We start from the raw sequence: 18322 nt of genomic DNA, 5'->3' as shown, positions 1-18322 counted from the left end.
ATTAAATGCCCCGCGACTGAGAAACGGACAAAACACAAGATCCCGGGACGGCTACGAACATCAACGAGCCATTCAAAAAAAAAAAAAAAAACACCACCATCTGCAAAACGAGGAGGAAAACGGGGCATCGCGTGAAGCCGTTTGTCACAGAAGTGTGGCCCGCGGCACAATGCGCTCACAGTATTCATGGTCCCGGTGGGGGGGGACGCGTTCTTATTCAGCGATGCTGCCGTTATTGTCCCCGCCGCCTCAAACAACTTCATCCCGTTTCGGCTCCCTCGGATAAAACCCCCCTTACCGTTACTTGTTCTTGCGGTCTTCTGCCTCGCTGGTTTGGCGCACCGGGGCGGATGTTTCGCCGTGTAGTCTGTGACTCGGCGCTGCGGGTCGGTGCTGATGTGGAGGCGCGTCTTTGGTGCCTCCTCTCCGGCGTTAGCTGGCAGCCCCGCGGCTTGTGGTGCTGAAGTGGACAGCGCACCGAGGAGCTCGGGGAACAAAACCCCACCGCGCAGCGCCTCTCGCGGCCCGCCCGCGAGCTCAGCGCCGCCCCCTGGACCGGAGGAGCAACTGCAGCCCGCGCCTGAAAGTGCACGGCGGCCTTGCGCCCCCTGGTGGCGAGAAGCCTACCCCGCTTTTCTGCATTACGACGTGTCGCGGGAGGAGAGGGGGTGTAAACGATGAAGCTACTGATGGCTGAATTATGTTTCACTGCAGTTCCAGGCTCCTGATATTGTGTGAGCTGTTTTTTTGGTCAACGCACCACTTTAATAGAGCAGATATGTTATTAGCACCAGTTTAAATCCTAATACCATTATTAGTGTTTCTTTGTTTTTTACCTCTTGCCCAGATTTAAATGAAATGTTTTTCATCCATAACCTAACCTAATATTCTTATACAGCCCCTGCCAGCGAGGCAGAGCTTGTTTTATCTTACTTTTTGCGAGCAGTGCACAGTGATACCCAATACAGCAAGAAGTATGAGGTGCAGAGAGACATATTGTACCAAGGACATGTCACTTTTTTAAACAGAAATTAATTCAAACTATTCACAGGGACTAAACTTCATTTACCAAATAAAAAATATGTTTAGAGTGGAGTATAAGTGTGTTGTACCTTCATGAGTATTTAAGCATGCATCACATATAGTTCTGATGGTTTTTGTGGGTTTAATGGAATACATTCTTTCTGCTGAGCTGCGGCGCTTCATATGGAATCTCGCTGCGTTACTAAAAGTCCAGGAGATGGGGGACGAGTCTTTTTCAGCAAATCCACATGCACAGAAGATCCACATCTTCTGTGCGTTGTGGTGGATTCTAGTTAGGTTTCCGCTGAGTCTGTTCTTCTCAGTCACATGGGGTGTGTGTTGTCCCGAGTGGCGGCACGTAAGGAGTGGTGGGCGACAGCGGCAGGGTTGCCCTGGGTAACGGCGAGGGTGGCCTGCTCCGGCAGCAGGGTGGGGTCAGTCAGGATGGCCGTGGTGGTGCTCAGGATACGGAGTGAACTCAGAACCACTGACAGAGGACAAACACAGATTACAGCCATTACAGGGTCAAGGAACCATGAGGATTACGCAGAGTAGAAAAACAGGTTCAGATCTGCATTTAGGGAGGTCGTTGTCCTGCACTCACTGGGTCTTAGGGCGGGCAGGGAACAGTGCTGGTCCATCCAGGACAGAGTGGACCGACACAAGTCCTCCACGCTGGCAGTGGACACCATTCCATTGTAGGACTCAAACAGTGGCTCGATGATGATGCTGAACTGATGCGGAGTTGAGGTAAAAAGCAAATTAATTGTGACACACTTAAGTTCTTGTTTTCCTAACGTTGCTTAATTGATATTAAAAGTAGCAGCATACACTCAAATATAAAATACATAGTTTAAAAAATAAATATTTTAAAACATAAGAAATCTAGATATTCAAGACTAAAAGGGCTCATTGTTACATAAGCAGCATTATACTATTGGTCCAAAACAGAACCAGTATGTCAGTTCTTATTGGTACATAGCATCATCTATGGAAAGGCAAGACAATCACCAATCGAATATACGCTAAATGTTTCTATCTTGTCTCTGTGTAAAGAGAAAATATCTTCTTGGAAAATACCTCAATATTCACATCAAGAAAAACACCCTGAATGTGCATCTGTGCAACACACAAAGATTAAGTGGTAATCTAATCCTTGTATCTTGCCTCCAATATAAGGGAAGCAGTAATGGATTGGGTAAATATTGATGAAAAAGTTGGACTGGGTTAATATTACATTCTATGCAACTAGCATTTATAACACAAATACATTAATTGTATCTGCCTTATTACACTGAGACAACCGAGATGGAGACTGTACTTTCTTTGAATGAAAACTACATTAGCATACTTGCATCCATACAAAGTATAGCTTTTGGTTTCTTACCATTTTAGTAAAATCCTCATATCCCTGCTGCACTTTAAAAACATCTCCTCTCTTTCCTTCCACTTTGGCATAATGCTCAGTGTAATTAGTTCATTTGGATTTAAAGAAAAGGTTTTGGGGAACAAAACAACATTTTATATTCCTTACGTGGGCTAAAGAACCCGGTTGATGATGAAACACACACTAATAAATGAATCAATTCAGTACCCATCACTGGAAAATATTCTGCACACATTTTCGATTCATACCGAGTAAGAATAATCCCGTTTTTGTTTAACCTCTCGTCACAGTTACAGTCACAAAGGATACGATCCAAAACTTCCAGTTTCTCAGCGTCTGTGCCTGGACGTACTCTCGGAACTTCTGCCTCATGTGGTCAAAGCGCTGCCGTGTGATGGGCACACCGGTAGCCGGCAGCTGCTGCTGGCAGACGCTGTTAGGAGAGAAAAAAGCAGCGTCATCAAAGCGGGGAGGTGCGTCTCCGCGTCAGCAGAGAAATACCAATGTGGAGTATCAAAGAATAGGCTTCAGGTCCGTTATCAACCAGCAGTCAAGCACGGCTGAAAGTCTCACTTGACGGCCGAGTTCAGGAGCTGGATCTCCTCTCGCAGTCGCTGAGCCTCGTCGTGCAGCTGAGCTCTTTCCTGCTGCATCTTACTGATGTACTCGGCAGTCTTGTGCAGTGTGGTGGCTTTGCTGATCTGTGCCAGCAGACAACATTGTTCACAATTATTCAATATTTAGCTGTTTTCACATTTATTTTTCTAGTTAAACTTTGGCGACGCCCCTTGTATTATTAGTTCTCTTGTCAGAGTACCTTTATGCTCGGCTGAGAGCTGAGCGTTGTCACAAGGTTATGTAAGGTGTCAAAACCCAGTTTGATGTTGAAGCGCCTCTTCTGTTCAGCCGAGATGTGGGTTATCCTCCTGGTCTCTGTTTGCTGCAGATAAGGAATGCATTGTAGAAATATGCACATCACACCCAGATTGAAGTGCTGGGTCAACAGTCGGTGTATGTATATATACCGTATTTTCCGCACTATAAAGCGCACCGGATTATAAGGCGCACCTTCAATGAATGTCCTATTTTAGAACATAATTTCATATACAGGGCACACCGGATTATAATGCGCATAAGATACTGCAGTCAAACGTTTGGCGTCGGGGCAGGTGGATGGGGGGTTGGGGAGGTGGACACGGTGCTTTCAGGGTCTGATCGATGCTGCGAGGTGCGTCCGCTCCCGCCGCCCCCCTCGCCATCCACGCCTTAAATCTTCGGCTGCTCTCCAGCCGCGCCGCCTACCAAGGGCTCCTTTTAGAATAACTTATTTCCCCGTTAAGATCGTTCAGCTACTGTAAAGAAAAGGGCACCGTCTCTCACTCTTTAATCTCATTAAGTGCTCGGCAAGAACGACAGCTTTGTTTCTCCGACGCGCCCTGAAACAAGCTCCATATCTCACGCGCTTGAGCGCAGCTCAGCATCTCGCCATCGTAGACCGAGGTTTGGCATGTTTAGCAGAGCGCCTTGAGAATTAAAAGGCGCATTGTCGTTTTTTGAGAAAATTAAAGGCTTTTAAGTGCGCCTTGGAGTGCGGAAAATACGGTACATTTATATATATTCAGTGCCATTCTGTATTAGAAAATGAGACAGAACGTCCTACCTTACTTGATTCTATCTTTCCGTGTCCTGAGAAGCATGAGTGTGGGGACTCGGAGTTGAAGCTTTTATCCGATGGGTTAGGCGGTGACATTTGGCCTGTATGTCCTGGAAAATGAACTAAAACAAAGACAAATAATATATCGAAAAAAATAAATAAATACATTTATTAATCAGACATTATATATAATGGAATCATAGATTAGACACTAGTAAATAAAACGAGACAAATATTTATATTTGTTTTAATTAGATTTTTCTATCTTTATATAAATTCCTTTATTTATATAGAGTACTTTCCAATTTTATTTTGTTTGCATGATAGGAAAACTAAATAAGAAGAAATATTATTTTTAAGTGTGCGTCTTTTATTTCATGGCCATTATATTTCTGAAAATAAATGAATATGTTTGCATGTAGACAGGCTTGTTGTTTGAAGAGGAAAATGTTCCCATTGCACCAACCTGTGACTTTGGTGCTTTCGGAGCATTGTACCTGTTAGGCTGCTCCTGTCCGCACCGCAGAGCAGGACAGGAGATAGTTTCTCTGTCTTGGGAATGAGGAGGCTTGAGCCGGTGTGGGCGGATGAGCCGCGGGTGAGCAGGGACGACACGGCCAAGCTTCTGGAGGAGCTGACGCGGGGTGTACTGTGACCCAGGGGGGAGCTGTGACTGTGCAGAGGCGTCAAACCTGGGATCCCTGCCAGCCAACCCGCTCCATGCTGCAGATGTGACGAAGCGCCTCCCACATGCGTGCTGCTGCTGCTTGACTGCTGAACGACAGACAGGTGAACCACGTATTACACCGGGACATATTACTACACCATATCATAGATCCGTGTTAGACATCTTAGAAATAAAATGTTCTGAAACCGTGAACCAAAATAGTTGGGATTTGTGAAAAATGAACTGCTGACACCAATGAGATTTAGGCCATTTGAAAATTGTTTGTATTTAGCTACATTGGAAGCTCTAGAACAGATGTATTGTGTTATTTCCTCTACTTGTTTAGCATCTGCTAAAGATTGATTTTTAAGAATTGCCAAAAAATAGAAGAGAAAGCATCTGTGCCTGTCGGAGGTACATAACCATGGACCCCCCCCCTCCATTTGTGAGGGTTAGAAAAAACAGCTGGAGGAAGTAAATGGGATGTTTTCACGTCTCAGTTAAAACATAATTAATGAACGCCGCTCTTGGGATACTAAAGAAGAGGCTCACCAAGGAGGTGGGCGACGATGACCTCTGACCTTTGGCTGTCTCCAGAGAAGTGTCAAATCCTAGCGGTGGCTTCCCTGAAAGCAACAAACAAACAGAGTTAGCAGGTTGTTTCTTGCAGAACCACGGCGGGCGACGGGACGGAACGGACTCACGTTCGCGGGCGCTGGAGGAGAGCAGTTTAGCCAGGCAGCTAGTGGGTGCGGCTGCAGCGGACACAGAGGGACCAACTTTTTTCACTCCTCCTGTCTTCTGCTTGTGCTTCCCTCTGACCCCCGCGACGACCACCTGCTCCGGGGCCGAGAAGCAGTGGGCCGCGGTGCCGGAGGTCAGCAGCGCGTGGGCCGGGTCACACGCGCCCTCCGGGTAACCAAGAGAGTGGCAGGGGTTGTGGGGGTACGCGTCCCCCGCGTGAGGGTAGCCAGGAGCCGGGTGCACAGAGCCCTGGGCCCCCGCGGTGGAAGCGGTGTGAGTGATGACCGAGGGGGTCACGCTGCTGGTTGTGTAGTAACCAAACTTGTGGCACGGCAGTGGGTACAGAAAGGGGATACTTGAAGGGGCCGGCTGCTCGATGCTGGTGGTGAATCCTATTGAAGCAGCTGGATCGGGGTATGATTGATGTCCGTAAGGCATGGTGCCTAAAATGACACTCGATGCGGGGTATTCACCGCAGTCCTGGCCCGAAGCGGTCTGGTGTGGCCGGTTGTTAGAGGAAGAGGGCTGAGCTAAACTGTCAGACGCCAGACTGGGCTGCGAGGGAAAGATTTGATTTACTTCAGGGAATAAGTAACACCGTTGGTTCGCTAGTATCTCTGCAGCAGTACCTGAGCCAGCTGGCTGTCGATGAGCAGATGAGGAGTCGTCCCCGCAGAGGAGGGAAGCGGTGCAAACGCTGTGCTGGGTGCGCTCTCGAAATAGCCACAGTCAGCAAAAGCAGTTTGCTCAGTGGGCTGGCCGCGATAGTTCATAAAGATATCTGGCAAAAACACACACACACACACACACACACGCAAACATGGGGTCAAGTACGAAGAAACGTTGAGCGGTGATAAAGATGGAATAAGCTAAAGTCTCCAAAGCTAATAGTTCTGTTAAATCAAGCTTCGACAACACCTGCAGCCACTTCATGGCAAAAATAAAAAGTTACACATTGACACTTGCTTTGGTTTAAGTCGGTGGTTCCAAAGCCTTCAGGGTCCCATTTGAGTAAGTGGTCTTAACATTTTAAGACCCCTCCAAATATATTTTCAAGTAAATTTACTTTAAATATTAAAATGAAAGTCGGGAGCGGTGCAGATACTTACCTTCATTCAACCGGAAGTATTTCAAACCAGTGATTCAAAAGTATGCAAGAACATAAAAATACCAACAACATGTTTTCCCACCTTGAAAAACTCAAGGTGCTTGTTCACACAATCGAGCTGCTGGGTTTCCCAGTGTCTTTTTAATTTACAGGGCTTCATACTTTCAGATGCCAGAATCTTAAGACACACAACACTCTCTTCCTGACCGACCACAGTGCTTGTAAAGCCCAGGGACAGATATGCCTTGTTGTACTTTCCAGCTTTTACCTTCTCTTCCACCATCTGATTTGAGCTCCAGTCACAAATCTGTCCATCATAGTGTATTTCTTAGTGTATTGCTTGTTTCCTATGTCCAATGTTTCCTATGCGTGTCCTATATCTTTTTTGCTGTTTAGCCACAACCCCCGCTGTCCCGTCCCCCGGGAGTCCCGCCCCCCAGTTTGGGATTCATAGGTTTAAGTGATGGCTGATGTTTTATTTATCTGTATGTGACCTGGGAGAAGACTTTTGATGGTGGTACTTGGTGCAACGAGCAATGGGATCCTAAACACACGCGCAGTGGAAAATAAAACCCACTAAACATTTTAATAAATATTACAATTTGTATTATTATTGTGGTTGTTATAACAGAATTATACATTTTAAATCTTGTTCGTCTTTCAAATAGACAGAATTAAAATAGAACTAAGGATCTATCATTTATGAAAAATAAAATCCATCTGATAAAATGCTCTTCTTCTATAAGAGGTGTGCCTGAAACAACGCTGGGATTAAAACTGTTCTTCTGCATATCAAATTTCACAAAACTCAAGCAACAACATGAAAACGAAAAAACAGAGCCAACACCTCACACAAGTGTAGTGAAGCGCTCAATGTGTGGTCGGTCAATCAAGGTGTAAGCTGCCATCTGTCATTCAAACTACTACCTCACATCACACTGGATTCAAACCAGCCTTTTTTTGACAGGTTGAGGAGCAAAATGTGAATGCTTCAGTCTAAATAAATATGTTTTTGGCTTATTGAAGAGAGCAAAAAGACAAACAGTAACACAAATCCAGCATGACGCAAGCTCTGCCAGCACAAAACAAATCTGACAATACATACCAGCGTGTGTGCACTCCGCACAGGTTAAACTTAGGTCTGACGGATACTCCTTAGCTCCCTGGGTCTTGTGACCAACATGAGAGGCGTACAGCTGGTCCCTCAGGAACCTTTCCAACGCTGTGAGAACGAACAGCTACACACACACACACACACACACACACACACACACACACACACACACACACACACACACACACACACACACACACACACACACACACACACACACACACACACACACACACACACACACACACACACACACACACACACACACACACACACACACACACACACACACACACACACACACACACACACACACACACACACACACACACACAGTGTTCCAGCAGTGTGGCACTGCTTGTCCGTGGGTTACAAAGGCTGACTTGTAGCCACAGGGCCTCTCGATTGCTCCACCGAAAGCAACACAAAGGGCGAAGTGACCAGTCGCTGTGCCCTGCAGCGAGGAGCTTAACTCTGGCCTGCTCGTGTCATCAAGTATTCAATTTAGAGAAAAAGGACTTGGCGTAAGTCACGTAAGTTGACGTAAGAGAATCAATTATGTCGCACTAAAACAAAGTTTGTGACAAATGATAGCTTTTCATTTAAAGCTATCATTTGATTAAATTGTTTCGGCCACATTTGGTCCTGGATTTTAAAAAGTACATGCAAGAGTACTTGCACCTGCACTAGCGGATTCCATGGAAACACGCTTTGAACACACCACTGGTTACTACATGTTTAAAGGCTGTAGAGTGTTTGATCTCTGGTAGCGCTATAAACGGTTCCCACAGGCTGTTTTTTTGCAACAAGATGTGACACAAGGAGGTGGATCTGAGTACAAAACACACTGTGAACGGGTTAAAGTAACAAGGCAAAAACACAAACCACTCACACACTGAAGAACGCTGTGGTAGCAACCAGTCAATCAGAAGATAGCCACGCCCACTGAGGGCCAATAAATACAATGCAGGTTTAAGCATTTTAACCACTTAGTGGCTCCCCGTTTTGTATGTGTCGAACACAAGGACGCACAGATCCAACCAACTGTGTCACACTATTCCACTGACCTACAAGTGGCAAATATATATCTGGCTCTTCAGCTGCTAATTGCTTTGCTGCATTCACCAGCCAGCACAGAGCTGTGTCCGTCTGATGTGTAGCCCTGAGCGGCTTGTTTATAATGTGTTCACGGGTTGTGTGCTGAAAACAGCTGCTTTTTATTTATTGTTTTTATCAAACTATTAACCATAAATGCTTGAAAAATAATCTTGCCCACCATTTCCCCATCCATATCTATATTCCCTGGCCTCATATCCAGGGTTGAGGTTAAATTCATCCTCTTTAACGTTCTTCTCGCTCAACCCTAACGACCGCCCGCTAACCTTATTACTGTATTCCTGCGGACACAGAAACTCACTTTTTTAGACGCATTTACAAAAACATAAACACGTCATGTAAAAAGAGATCTCTTAGCCTGAATCTGACATTCAGGGCTGTAGACTTAATACTAGAAAACTTATTTTGCATATGAATGGAGAAAACATGAATCAGGTTGAGCATTGCAGTTTGGGCCTTGTCAGAAATGGACCTGTATTGGAGTTAACAATTAATGACTTGAAAAACACAGGTATCTCTTACCAGGATCCATTCGCAAGGCATCTATTGACTATTAAATATATTGTACCACATGTCGTGGCCAAAAAGTAATATTGAGCTGCTGCAATAAAATGACAGCATGTTGGGATCAAGCAGACAGTACCTGGTATATCCATGAAATCATCCAGGTTGGGCTGCAGGGGAGTCAGACCCGGCTGGATTATATCAGCATTGTTGGTGTACGCTGAGGACAAAGAGAACATCATGTCAGACATGAGAGAAAGAAACATGAGTGAGTGAATCTGTTTTCTTCAGCCTTATTTCTTTATTTATTAGGTGGGTTCCTTCGGCTGACCCGGTGACCCATCAGCTGCAGCCAAATGACAAAACTGAGGCAAAATATTAAAACGTCTTTGAAAATCTCTATGAAATAAAGGCAATAATGAATTTTTTCCAGAATGTGTGCTCTGCTATCGCTTCATGCTAAACGGACAACACAAGAGTGGTGTTGATCTTGTTATCCAGCTCAAGAAAGCAAATTGTTTATTCATACATACAGTTGATCTAATCTTAGGTCCTCCGTGTTTCGGTTATGGTGCAGATGGCTTAAAGCTACTACAATCCATAAGTTATTTGATGAAAATGGACACACAAAGAAAATCTAAATGAAGCCCTTTAATTCATTTTTCACCCCAAAATCCAAATAATCAAGACATGTGGCCACCAGTTGTTCATAATCATTTAGGGCTGATTACTCACTGTCGTGTCGGTCTCCGGCCCAGGGACATGGCTTCTGCGTCATAGTGAACAGGGTGTCAGAGATGTCGGACAGGAGGCAGTCCAGGTCAAACATGTGGACCTCTACCGGGGGAGCCTCCGGCTCCGGGTACATCTGATTGGACCATTTCTCCAGCTTAGCCTGGCACAGCTGACCCTGGGGCACAGCAAGCATAGGTCCAAACTTAGGGTCAACTTCTAAGGACAAGTCAATCCCTGATTCATCCATCTCCCTGCAAATCGGACTGAAAGGGGTCGTAAAAAGTGATGAATTGATGTAGGTTGGTCTTCGCAGCACCTGCAGATGTGTGTAAAAAGGGACAAAAGGTTAAATTAACACCGGCTTGAAGCTCCTTCCTGTTGCGCAAAAATAGTAGATCCCTTAAAAATATGACTATATAACCAGCTCTCCTAGGCCCAATTTACACACAAAACGTCTTCCGTCATCACATCTCATTTCTGGACATGCACCTTCTAACGCCTATTCTCTTCTCAACACTCACAGGAGATGAAGCTCCAGACCGGTCCTTTTTCTTCTCAGTTTGAGCCGCTTTGCTTCGCCCTCTCCAAAGCCCAAATTGAGCAGGAAACTGTTTTGATTACGTCTTAGCACACGACATCACTTCTTATAATTTATTCATTTGCCTCTCAATTTGCTTTTCTTTGAACCAGAGTGTGTGCAAGTAGAAATGAAGTAAGATTATTGTGTGGGAGCGGTGCATGATGATAAAAAGCACTTTTGACACATTGTTCAAAAACACTAGTCTCTTAGAGGTTATTATTATGTCGGCTTTGTTCATTTCTTTATTTTGATGTCTCCCCGGTTCAATAAGAGTGGAAGCCTTTTGTCCCTGACCTAATTCTGGCAGCCACACATTTATGCGCCGGCTAAAAGCGAGACCTGAGTCCCCCACCAACACAAACGGCTGCTGCCTCCGACTCGGTTAAAGTAGAAAGTCACATCCGAGGGCAGTTTATTTATTTTTATTTTTAATGAGGCGTTACCTGCAAACAAATGGATGAGGAATGAAAAGTACAAAAAACTGGGTCATTTGACAAGAAACTCGTTATATAGGCAGAGCTGACTGTTAAAGCCAAACACCGGTTCCTTTTGTCCTGCGTGAAGCCGCTTTTTCTAACGTACAGAGTGAAGGAGAAGACAAGGACACGCACATCAAGAGCAGTGGTTCTTAAGGGCCGAGGTGGTAAAGCTAAATCCTAACGTTTGCATACTAATACGGCCACAGTGACGCTAACGCTACTTTTCTAGAGTTTTTATTGTAATATTTACCCACACTATAAATAACAATATTTCAGAGCACAAGCATGTTGATATTTGCCGATTGCGACCAAACACCATTACAGCCGAGTTCAGAGGGAATGTCATATTTTGCCCAAATGAAATTTTGCGCCGCTAACGGCACAAGAGGAAAAGGCTGTGGATCATCAAAGTTGTTTGAATGTATCCTCTAAACTCTAAAGGGATATCTAATTGTAGTATTATATTTAAATGCTTTTGGGACCAGGGATCCTCTCGAGGGGTGAAATCCTTCCAAGGACACCGTCACTGAACACAAATGAAGCTTGGCAGAGAGGCCCTAAATGCCACTGAATTTTTTCTAAACATTTTCAGGGGGAGAAACAGTTTACTTTTCAAGTAATTCATCTTAAAAGCTTTCATAAAATATAGGCCGGCATAGTCCTAATAACCCAGAAAGTGTTAAGATTAGCAGTCTAAAGCTGACTTTAAGTAACTGCTGCAACTATAACTTCGCCCCTTATCCAAATCTTTGGCCAGCGTCCATGGCAATATTTACGACCCGATTTGGTAACCTGGCAGGACTTAGCTTACAAGAAACGACTAATAATTAGGCTATGGAATATGCTGAACTTTGGGGCTTCTTTTTAACAGAGATTTGACAACCTCTGTCAAAAAGAACATGGACAACTCTTTTAAAATTACAAAAACAAACTCTGGGCTTTACTGAGGTTTTATTCCCCGTCCAGTGGAGTTAATCTCTTCAGAAAAAGGAGAGATAGCGCTTTGAGAACACAAGGCATAAAAACCCGGCTTGGTGATCTTTGACCCGTCGGCTCTATGTGAACTTTGAAGTGCAGCACAATACATCAACAGTTTGGGCTTCAGACAGACAGATATTATCTTTGACCTGAGTTAGTACCAGGGCTTCCAATGACACGGTAAACCTGAGGCTGATGATGCCAGAGATGAGCTTACGAGTACTTTCATGAACGTTATCATGTGAATACTATCGTGAACGTTATCATGGACGTTGCTGGAAGTAGATAAGATTTGACATTTCACATAATAGACATTAAATTCTGCAGCCATTTCCCTTGAATAAAGATAAAGCCTGAAGGGGCGTTGGACGTATTCTTGCTGCTTATAATAAATATGTGTAAATGACGCAACTTGTTTTGCATGTTTCTGTCATTTTTTCTTGTTGTTTGCATCCCCTCTTTGCCTTTCCACTCAGCAGAGAGAGACGCTGGATCCTCCCTCTGCTAAAAAAAAAAGGCATTCAAACTGCATTCAAAAGTAAACACTGCTAGAAGGTCGCGAACACACGCGCGCGGGTTAGTCGGCTTACTTCAGTTGTTAGCGGTAAAAATCAATATATTTGACTGTTGTTTTAAAATCCACAGAAAGCACCAGACGAAAGGACAGGGACTTGGCTTACCTCTTGCAGCATTGATAAAATATCGTCCTTCTTTTTCTGAAGCTGCAAAAAAAAAAGAAACAGTGTGAAGTTGGACTTCGTAGCAAGATCAAGAGCCTAGAACCGGCTGATTTAATACTTGCCATGTTCCACATCTTGGCTTAGCGTGTTAGCATGTTAGCATTTGTTAATGAACACTGAACACAAATTGCAGCTGAGGTTGATGTAAATGTCTTGAGACAGAATCATACGTTATGAACATTAATGAATGAAGTCAAATTAAACAACAGTTAGCTGTTGAGATACATGTCAAATATAATCAGCCACAGCAGAAGGATTCATAGTATGCGACTAAAGAGATGCTGTGAAGGGGCAGATCTGATAGGGAGAAGGAGGCTGTACCACTTTGTAGTGGTTGCAATGGCAGATGCGCAGATTGAGCGTAAAGGGACACTTTACCCCAAAATCAAAAGCATCAAAAAAGGTTGTGATTTCTTAAAATGTAATAAATGTTTTGCATCTTTAAACTTTAGTCCCGTTATACTGAAGAGAATGCAAACATCAAAATATACTGGATCGATAAATGGCGCTTCAGATGAGAGGTCGAAAAGGCATTTGGGATTTTGGGGTAAACTGTCCCTTTAAGTTGGGAGAATGAAGGTCAAACACAGCCAAACATATCCATAAGATGAAATGTGTGTTCTTACCCTCTTCTTATAATAAATCCTCCACTTGTGATACTCCTTGATCACCACCTCGATCCTTCGCTTCCAGTAGCTGCCCTCTAATACGATTGCCTGTCGAAATGTTGCACAAATAACCGAGCATAAGACCTACAAACTCATCAGAGAATAAATCCAAATGTTTTATTTAATGAATTGGTCACAAATCCCTCACTTCAGGTTTCCGATGGGAATCGGACTCCGAGCCCTCCAGCGGTGTGACGAACCCGCAGACTGAGCTCTTCCTCTTCTCCACGTCTAAAGACAGCACACAGGGCAACATCAACAGGTCCATTCAAACAGAAAGAACAACACACGTGCTCACTGCCGTGTCCTCATGTTTGACTACTCCTTTACGTCTCGTCACTAATTGGTTCTGTCCTGAAGAGTGGTGGACTCACACTGAATGAACCAAGCTCTCCAGATGGCATTGTTGAGACGGATCTTATCTCTCCACAGCAACCGCAGACCTTTGAAAGACTTCCACTTGGGGGAGACTATCTTACCGCTGCAAACAAAAGAGACAGATCAATTTGAAAATACGCTATTCGTTCAAATGGAAACCGGACAAAAGTTCAATGCACTGCTTTTTCCTCCATTTGTAAAACCGGGTAGAGAGGGACAGACACTATATTCAGTGGCCTCAGAGTCTCGCCCCCCCGTCAGAGACCTGTCCTGGTTTTGAGTAATAGTGCCGAATGAGTTGATTTACCGGTAACACTGTCAGGCTGTTTGCGCTGGTTTCCAGCGTCCCTCAGCCCGCTGAGTGCTGAGGAAGAGGCCTCCTAATGTGAGGTGCTCTGGGAGTTGCTAGGAAGCCTGGGGAATCATTTGCCGTATGAATTCAATGACGCGACAGCGCCGCATTTCACACTCTCCGAACCCGCAGAGACAGCATTTCTACTGGAAACCACCAAAGGGAATTAAGCCAATTAAGCCGATCTCCTTGATTCACATTACATTTAATATACTTGATATACGGTGGTTAGATAGGAAAGGAAAGGTTGTCACACACTAACAGGTCGGCTGTCACAATGTTTTTCCAATCAGAAAATCTTAAAAAGCCAAGAACTAAATAAGAAAGTTGATACGTATTGATAAGTTGACAGATACATAAGTTGACGCATCTTAAAACAAAATGAGCAAGGACAGGAAACACATCTAACAACTCGTTAGCTAGACAACCGCAATCAAATGTAGCAAACGTAGCTTTGCCTTCAAGCTTTTTAAGGGAAAAAAATGTTTTGCTATAAATCCATTGTGTAGAAGAGAAATACTAAGGAGCGGAACATTTTCTATATTCCTCTCACCTCGACTTCAGCGGTTTTAGTCCAAAGAAAACTACGCACTCGTGCTCTGATTCTAATTCGAGAGAACTTTATTGGCGAGCCATGAGCCAAAGATATAATGAATGTGACCACCCTGCTCTCCCCTACACCTCTTTGTTTATTCAGTGAGCAGTTTGTTTTAAGTCCTCCATGTCTTTAATGTGCAAAGCTTGTAAAATGTAAATATCGAGGTATGCTTGTCTTGATTAACTATTAAAAAGGCCAACGTTTGTTCACCATTTAAAATATATATGTTTTTAAACTTTGGAATCTACGACTTTAAAAGCCCTTTAAAGATAGCAGGGAAAGAAGCACATTTGGTTGTTTAACATCTGTGTTCCACACATAATACATTATAATGATAATGAGCATGGCTTCAGGATCGTCTCTCCTTTCCCTCAGTGACACTGAAATCTATTTTTCAGTGCTGCCAACTAGAATCAAAGTCCAGCTTTCAGTAAATATTTTCCAAACTGTTGCACAATAGACAGTGAAATCCCTCCATCAACACATCTGCTTGACAAAGGGAAACCTGGTCAAACAGATCATTTTATGTGGAGGATTTAATTGGCTCATAACACCTCATGTCACTTAAGAACTACAGAAGATTACCTTACGGAAAGGGGGGGGGGGGGCGCATTTCAATTTTAGCCTACAAGGTGAGCTATTTATAATTCATTTGTGCTATTTAAAACTTGATGCCTACAACACGCAACATGTCTACAAAACTTCTTCCTGCGTGTGTGCAGCGACACCTGGAATGAAGTGAGCAGTGCGCGCCGGCAGGAAGGGACCCACCTGTAGGCCAGAGACATGCAGTCGAACAGGCGGGTCAGCGTGGGGTCGATGCTCAGGCTCCCGGAGCTCAGCGGGCCGTACCGGTACGTGTGGCACCACGTCCTGTTCACCGTGTCGAAGTCGTATCTGGTGGAGCCGCCGCTCTTCCTCCCGCGCTGCGCGCCGTCGCTGTGCGGGGACGACACCATGAAGTGACCGCTGTGGATCACCTGGCTGCCCGGGAAGGAGACGCCCGGCGGGCCCGCGCCGCAGACCCCGCGCGCGGGTCCGCCGTCCGAGTCCGAGTCCGAGGAGTTGTGGACCTGCTGGCTCCGTCCGTCCGAATAAAGCCTCCCTTCGCCCGCCATGGCGCGTCGTCGTCGGCTCACGGTGAACCTTCCCCCTCCGCTGACTCCTGGAAGAAGAGGCGCTCGCTGACTGCGCCGAGGCCCCTCATCGGTCAGCTGAGACAAGCGTGTGCCTCCACTGCACGGCGAGGGACGGCGTGCGTGTGTGTGTGTCCGTGCGTGTACTGTTGTGTAAGAGCAAGCATGATATCCTTTGGAGGTAAAGTCCTTCATACCGCCAACCACTGAAGACGGTAATTATTAATAGAGCCATCTTATTAGGAAATAGCATTGTTACTATGTTGGGATGTCTTCTGATATCTCTGGCCTTATACTTACAATGTAACCATTACTCATTCGGGTTGGCCTGTTTTGGTCAAATATAAAAGATGCCTTGGTGATAAAAAAAAAATTCATTTTTAAAATAAGCAAAACGTAATTTAGAATATTCTTATAGGATAGGCACACAGATTTAGGCCAACCTAAACCAACGGTCATGTGCACAGAAGTACTTAAAGGCCTTGTCCTTTATTTGTTGCTACTGTTTATAGAGGACACCGCTCACAAAAGTGCTTTCAATGTTAAGTGATGGCACAAAATGCACCGTCCTCTGTGTGCTTGAAAATATAGCCTTAATATGGAGGTTAACTTCTTTACATCCGGTGGAAGTTTTCTAGAGGCTGTTACGGAAAATGTGGATGCAATACACCTTCAACCCGTCAGCAAAGGAGATCTACAATGATCCCCACGGATTCAAAGGGGACAGCCAAGACTAGGGCCCTCCGGTTCAGTGATCCTGAGTAATGATGCATAAGAAAATGTTTAATAATTAATAGCTTTTCTTTAATTATATTTTTATTCTGGAGATGAAGGTGTCTACATGGTCATCCTTGCAGGGTTTCCAAGCCTGATTTCCTACAGTATATCTTAGGATGCAATATCATATAAAACCCACTTTTTAATACTATTTCCACTTTTAAAAGCCAAAAGAAACCCCTTCAGAGTGGAAAAGTCACAGCGCTGTGAGGCCATTGCCCTTGAAGCATACAGGTGATGAAGCAACTACTAAGGAGGAGATGAAGCAGATTTGTACTTATTGCCAAAACATGGGTCATGGTTCCTCTGAAATATTCACAGCATTCCAAGATGAAAGGACTGGTATGTGAACATTCTCCTGCCGTGTCACGGTCATGACAATTTATCTTTTGTATTCTCCAATAGCCTTTGTAGGGCTAAAAGATCTGCCACGGTGCTGTACATCATAATGTTGGAATGTTCTGTTTAATCGAAACTAGGAATTTAGTTTGAGTTTGGTGATGCTGCTACAAAGCTCCTGGCGAGGTGGCCTACTAGCTACAAGCAGAAAGTCCTGGAACAAAGCCGAGGCCTCACTCAGACAGCCAACCTTCCACACCCGCTTCCGCATCTGGACAGCATCAGTGAAAGTCTAGCAGTCCTACCTGCTAGCTGTGGGGACCCAGAAGAGTCTAATTCACAAGCAGTTCATTGGGATTGACAAACATGCAATACCTTGTGAGTCACCAGACACTGTTTAAAATAGCATTTTGTGTTTGGTACAACCAGGATCTGGTAAATGTGTACAGCTTGTTACAAACCACAATTCATGAAATCAATGTTGATACGTGTTAGGAATTTAAGCAGAAGAGCACGACTAGCAGTAGAAATTCTAATATGTGTGATCAAAGTGTTAGAATTGTAGTTTGTAGATATTAGTTATTGTTATGTTTGATTATTAACTGCAATATGAATTAAACATGTTTTATTTAAGTCATTTAATTACTATACACATGACCACCGGCCACAAAGTAAAGTTAGAGCCTGAGGGAAGGATAGTTAAACCCTTGATGGATTTAACTTATTTTCTCACGAATGAAGTTTTTTTTTGTAAGTTTGGCGGCAGAAAGGAATATCAAGAAATCAACGTGCGACCCGCTATGTTTGAATGTGCAGCCAATCACACACGCACACGCGCACAGTTCGAAAAGGCTGTACCGGGGAAAGGACTTTCCTTTTGTAAAGTGACTCAAATGCTAAAATGCACGCATTTTCCCTCTAAATGACACAAAAACAACGTGTGCCTGGCTGCAAAAGTGCATTGTGAGACTTCAATAGCAGACAACCGGCTCGTGCACAGGCAGCAGTCGGCTGCACAACAGCCTGCAGACAGCTGGAAAGAGTGCTCACATCATTATTTGAGTTAAGTTGCTTCTTTAATAAAATAGCATATATACCTTATTAGCTTGTATCTATAATTGTTTTCCAGTTTGGTAGCATGTTAGCTAACTACCAAAAGACTGCTGAAACTATAATTGTTCAGAATGTGTAGGTTTACTAGTTAATACAATAAAATTGTTCAATAATGTGTAATTCAATATGTTG

General features: G+C 44.2%; 2 protein-coding genes across 6 annotated transcripts in view; both read right to left on the bottom strand.

Moving 5' to 3' along the window:
• Positions 1-526, bottom strand: part of srrm3 (serine/arginine repetitive matrix 3) — a 57585-nt gene extending 57059 nt beyond the window's left edge. Inside the window, exon 1 of the mRNA XM_078106152.1 lies at positions 299-526. The gene's annotated coding sequence lies outside the window, so the exon portion shown is untranslated. The remainder of the gene's footprint in view (positions 1-298) is intronic.
• Positions 527-977: 451 nt separating this feature from the next.
• On the bottom strand, positions 978-18300 carry mlxipl (MLX interacting protein like). Of its 5 annotated transcripts, none has more exons than XM_040181049.2 (17): positions 15597-18300; positions 13872-13978; positions 13646-13728; positions 13456-13545; positions 12770-12811; positions 10053-10227; positions 9457-9537; positions 6105-6256; positions 5436-6030; positions 5284-5357; positions 4562-4838; positions 4071-4186; positions 3228-3350; positions 2984-3111; positions 2720-2843; positions 1628-1757; positions 978-1510 (listed from the first exon to the last, which is right to left on the bottom strand). In XM_040181049.2, the coding sequence occupies exons 1-17, from the start codon at positions 16154-16156 to the stop codon at positions 1347-1349; spliced, it is 3021 nt and encodes a 1006-aa protein (XP_040036983.2). In that variant the 5' UTR covers positions 16157-18300; the 3' UTR covers positions 978-1346. The 5 variants fall into 5 exon arrangements, 4 of the variants coding, with proteins under 4 accessions (XP_040036983.2, XP_040036984.2, XP_077962276.1 ...); XM_040181050.2 differs by having other exon boundaries at positions 4562-4835; XR_013468261.1 differs by having other exon boundaries at positions 4076-4186; positions 5284-6030.
• Positions 18301-18322: the final 22 nt, after the last annotated feature.

This window comes from Gasterosteus aculeatus, chromosome 7 (genome assembly GCF_964276395.1).
Source record: "Gasterosteus aculeatus chromosome 7, fGasAcu3.hap1.1, whole genome shotgun sequence".
NCBI lineage: Eukaryota > Metazoa > Chordata > Actinopteri > Perciformes > Gasterosteidae > Gasterosteus > Gasterosteus aculeatus.
The sequence above is the reverse complement of the archived record's forward strand: the minus strand, read 5'-3'. Positions and strand labels throughout refer to the sequence as shown.

Bases quoted from the DNA above. Each gene is read 5' to 3' on its own strand.
- mlxipl (XM_078106150.1), bottom strand. From the start codon at position 16,156: ATGAAGGACTTTACCTCCAAAGGATATCATGCTTGCTCTTACACAACA. The intron at 13,546-13,645 runs GTGAGGGATTTG...ACATTTCGACAG, and splicing joins ATTCCCATCGGAAACCTGAA to GCAATCGTATTAGAGGGCAG. The intron at 6,031-6,104 runs GTACTGCTGCAG...TTTCCCTCGCAG, and splicing joins TCGACAGCCAGCTGGCTCAG to CCCAGTCTGGCGTCTGACAG.